Genomic DNA, 4,264 nt, shown 5'->3' with positions numbered 1-4,264 from the left:
ATTTTAATTCCCATTAAAAGCATGGCTAATTCTGCAATTTCCTGTGCTTTTTGTCTTTCTTTTTCGTTCCAACTATCTTATTTTTTTCAAATTTAATTATAGAATCCAAGTTTGATGTCAACTCATCAATAAAAATAGACTAATTAATGTAAATGGTAACGCCGTGAATGACCAAAAAGATGGCGTTTAACACATCAAAGATAAAAACTGAAAAAACTGTCCCCTATAAATAACCAACAACTCCACATTATAAAGAAAGAAAAAAACTCAGCTTTCAAAAGCCTAGGGAGAGAGCTAAATTAAAGGACAACACACTAAAATAGAAAAGAGAGAGAAACTGAAGCAGAAGGAAGGGAAGAAAAGGGTTTCAAGATTTTGTCAGATCAAGCTAGAAAAAAAAAAAAAACCTGTAAGTGAATCAAAGTTCTTATCCTTTTTTTTTGTTTTTTTTTTGTTTTGGGTTTTTTTCTGTTCATTTTTTTGTTGGTTTTTAACATAAGCAATGTGGTTTGATCTGTTTAACTGAGTTTCCTTGTTGCTGTCATTTTCAAGGTACGTTTCTTCTTTCTCATCAGGTTTTCTGGGGTTTTTTTTTCTTGTTTAATTGTTATTCATCAGGTCTGTTTGTTTTATGTGAAAGTTTTCAAAGAAATGAAGAGTTTTGTAAGTTTCTATGGTTTTTTTATTCTGGGTTTTCTCAGTTTGATCAAAAAGTGTTAGATTTGTGGAATTCTTGTAGCTTTCTTATGTTAAATGTAAAATCTTTTTCTCTTTTTATTTATTTATTATGTTTATTTTATGTGAAAGTTTTCAAAAAAATGAAGAGTTCTGGTAAAATTTTCTCCTTTTCTCTTTTTCCATCTATGGTTTTATGATTATGGGTTTTCTCAGTTTGGTCTAAAAGTGTTGGATTTGTGGAATTCTTTTAGCTATCTTAAGTTAAATGCAAAGTCTTTTTCTTCTTCTTCTTCTTCTTTTTTGTGAAATTTTCTCCAAGAAATGAGGAGTATTGCAGAAAAGCTTTACTTTTCCTGGTTATTGACTTTTTGAATTCCCTTATGTTTGTTTTAGCTATTGCATGATTCATTTAATTATTCTTGAAAAGGGTTGTTTGATTTGAGGTTGCTAAATTTTACTTCTCTGTTTGTCCTGTTTCTAGATGAACATGACTTTTCTGTTGCCTTGTAATTTACTTTTATTTGTAAGCTAACCTGAAAGATGATACTTCCCCCCCCCCCCCCCCCTTTTCCTGTTTTTGGCTCCATAGATCTTCAATCTCTATTCATTCAAAAGAAGAGGTTTTGTTTCTTTTTCTTCGATATCTTTTCCTTTTTGTGCTTTACTTGTTTACAACCATGTGTAGGAGACATCTTTGCATACCAAAATAGTGAGTTAAATTCCTTATATTTTGTATTTGAAGGTTTCATTTCTTGTGCCATGTGACTTCCAAATCATTCCATAAATCCTCTTCTAGGTTCTTCTTTGGGAACCTTTTTTGTATCCCAAGGTTTAAGCAAAATGAAAGTATTGCAAAATTTGGAAGTATAAAAGGGATTCTTTTTATTAGAAAAGAGTATCTATTTTGTATTCATACTGCAGATCGTGGGCCGATCTACATGAAAATAGGTTTCATTTGATATGCGAGCTTTTATTCCGCCGGTTATACATGGACGGGGAAACTTGTTTTGAGTCTCTTATATAATCATGTATTACTTATCATTCTTGGTGCAGTTCTTATTTTGGCAACCCGGAATTGCATGTTGCAGTTGTTATCTAATGCATATTGACACAAAATGGAAACCAATTACCTGTTTACTTTTTGTTCCTTTTTTCCTGCATTTTCTTTATATGTTTAAGTAAAAGAAAGTGTAGTTCGCATTCTCCGCGCTAAAAAAAATAAAAAATCCATTTTCATAGCATTTTGATGCTCAACTTATGTCTAATGCAGTGTAATGGGGAGGGAACTCAGAGGTGTTCAAGTGGACAATAAGCCAAACGGCTTAGTGAAATCAAATGGTGCGGTGAATAAGAAGTCAAGTCCCCCAGCATTGAAATCCCCTGGTGCTGGAAATACTCAAGCACACCTCACTTTCTCCAAAACTGCTGCAAATGGCATCGCAAATGGTGACTCTCCACCTTTCCCTATCAAGGATTCTGAGGTAACTACAATTCTCAAGTAAGATGAATTTTCTGACCCAATATGGACTTTTGGATGACTTGAACCTGATCATGGTTGGGTTAAGACAACTCGGTTAAGTACCGTTCTATGTAAGAGGCTTGACCGGTAGGAGAATGACATTCACTTCAAGTATGGACATAAAATAAGTAATATTTTTTTGCTATGCGCATGGTACTGAACTTGTCAGTTTTTCCTTTTCTTTCAGACAAACTCTCCAAAGACTCCTTTGATATCAAGAAAGCATACTGATGAAGAAGATAATTGGTCTGTCGCTTCCTCGTATCCTATATTTGGTGTTAAGAAGACATGATGCTATGATCTTGTTATTTGCAGTTATCATTTTAATAAATTGTTGAGGGACTTTCCCATGGAAACTCTCCTTTATTTTATTTTTTTCACTCTTTGGCTGGAAGGTAAGTTGTAGTGGAATTGATATTTATTGTTTTAGTTGAATTTTCCTTAACTGTGTCTAGTACTGCTGCATCTGTACGAACTGCTAGATCGAGGGTAACTATTGGGACTGCTCCAACTTTTAGAAGTGCTGAACGAGCTGAGAAACGGAGGGAGGTACATTCTTTGTTCAAACAGTTGATATTTGATTTCTATATGATGCTTTTTTCTCCCCATTTCATTCCAAGTTAATCCTAATCCTAATATTTATAACTTCTTTCAATCTAGTTTCACCAAAAGTTGGAGGAAAAACACCAAGCTCTGGAGGCCGAGAGAAGCCAGTATGAGGCCAGGCTCAGGGTACATACATGTTTGAAATATCTCCTATTTATAGTTATACTAGAGTCAGTCTGCTTGGACTTATACATTTTGATACTTAACAAAATCCACCCTCCTTGCTTTGTTGCAGGAAGAGCAAGAGGCGGCCATTAAGCAGCTTCGAAAGGGCCTGTTTGTCAAAGCAAACCCGGTACCTAGTTTCTACTACGAAGGACCTCCACCAAAGGTTGAACTGAAGAAGGTATTCTGTTGAATCTTTTCTCCTTGTTTCACTACGAGTCTTTGAAGTAGTTAGACTGGACAAAAATGAAAAACATAGAATGGAATGGACCTTCATCTTCATTCAGGATATCAATAATTTGGGTTTTACTAGCATGATATGTGGGATGAAACAATTTCCTTGTTGCTTTTATTTCATTTCAGCTGCCATTGACTCGGCCAAAGTCACCAAATCTTACCCGGAGAAAGAGTTGTAGTGACGTAGTCCACTCAACCGAGGATGAAAAGGCAAAAAGTTGCTGCCGGGCTCACCGCCACAGCTTTGGTAACCTTAGGGAACGGTCCACTACTGTAAACGAGGAGAAAAACAAGGGTCAGGTGAGTGGAGAGAGAGGTGGCAAGTTGAAAAATAGAGCAAAGCAGGTAAAAGATGTGACGAAATCCTCGCCGGCTAAACTCACGGAGCAGCATAGTAATGCTAACATTTCGGTTCAATCATGAACATGTGGTCATTCACTAACTCATAAACAGGGAAGATGGGCTTGGATTTCCCTAGTTCAATATGAATGTCCTGAAAGGAATTAGCGTGTTTTCTTGTCAGCAGAAATGACTTGTGTTCCTTTCTCTTTTTGTAATTTAATTTGTTTTTCACTATATTTGAAAGTGGTTTGTGGTAACGTGAAATGTATATGTTCTGTAAGTTATATGGTTACATATATAATCTTGTGATATATGAAAGAGAGATTGATTCTAATTTGGACCTACCAAGTTCCATGTTGTCATCTATGATCTATGATAATGATGGACTGCATTCTTCATAAGTTGTGGGAGCCCTTTCTAATGTTTTCTCCAAAGCACGAGCTTCCAGTGTTGCATTGAACCCGCATTCATCGCGATGTTTCCCATAGTTGTAGATAACATTTAAGCTTCCTCAGCATTAATCTTGTCATGACTATGGATGACAGACAGGAAATTATAAAACGAAATCACAACTTTTCTTTCTTCTTGTATCTTCATTTCTCTCAAATTTTGCTCTGTCACTGGTAAGGTTGTGACATGGACATGCCTTGATGGCCATTTGCTGGAAGTTGCGGAAAGAACGTAATCTAAGGGATGAGATGATAGGTGAGAGTTGAG

The 4,264-nt window shown here is 35.7% G+C and overlaps 1 protein-coding gene across 2 annotated transcripts; it reads left to right on the top strand.

Annotated features, from left to right (window-relative positions):
- Positions 1-200: 200 nt before the first annotated feature.
- LOC108471047 (protein WVD2-like 2) lies at positions 201-3,881 on the top strand. 2 transcript variants are annotated; one of them, XM_017772618.2, is made up of 7 exons: positions 201-552; positions 1,949-2,159; positions 2,385-2,458; positions 2,653-2,746; positions 2,858-2,929; positions 3,039-3,149; positions 3,332-3,881. In XM_017772618.2, exons 2-7 carry the CDS (start codon positions 1,953-1,955, stop codon positions 3,626-3,628), a joined length of 855 nt encoding a protein of 284 aa, XP_017628107.1. In that variant the 5' UTR covers positions 201-552; positions 1,949-1,952; the 3' UTR covers positions 3,629-3,881. The 2 variants fall into 2 exon arrangements, with proteins under 2 accessions (XP_017628107.1, XP_017628106.1); XM_017772617.2 differs by having other exon boundaries at positions 202-409.
- The last annotated feature ends 383 nt before the right edge of the window (positions 3,882-4,264 follow it).

Source organism: Gossypium arboreum, chromosome 11, assembly GCF_025698485.1.
Source record: "Gossypium arboreum isolate Shixiya-1 chromosome 11, ASM2569848v2, whole genome shotgun sequence".
Lineage (NCBI taxonomy): Eukaryota > Viridiplantae > Streptophyta > Magnoliopsida > Malvales > Malvaceae > Gossypium > Gossypium arboreum.
This window is presented reverse-complemented; position numbering and strand designations above follow the sequence as displayed.

Bases quoted from the DNA above. Each gene is read 5' to 3' on its own strand.
- LOC108471047 (XM_017772618.2), top strand. From the start codon at position 1,953: ATGGGGAGGGAACTCAGAGGTGTTCAAGTGGACAATAAGCCAAACGGC. The intron at 2,459-2,652 runs GTATCCTATATT...AACTGTGTCTAG, and splicing joins AATTGGTCTGTCGCTTCCTC to TACTGCTGCATCTGTACGAA. The intron at 3,150-3,331 runs GTATTCTGTTGA...ATTTCATTTCAG, and splicing joins CAAAGGTTGAACTGAAGAAG to CTGCCATTGACTCGGCCAAA.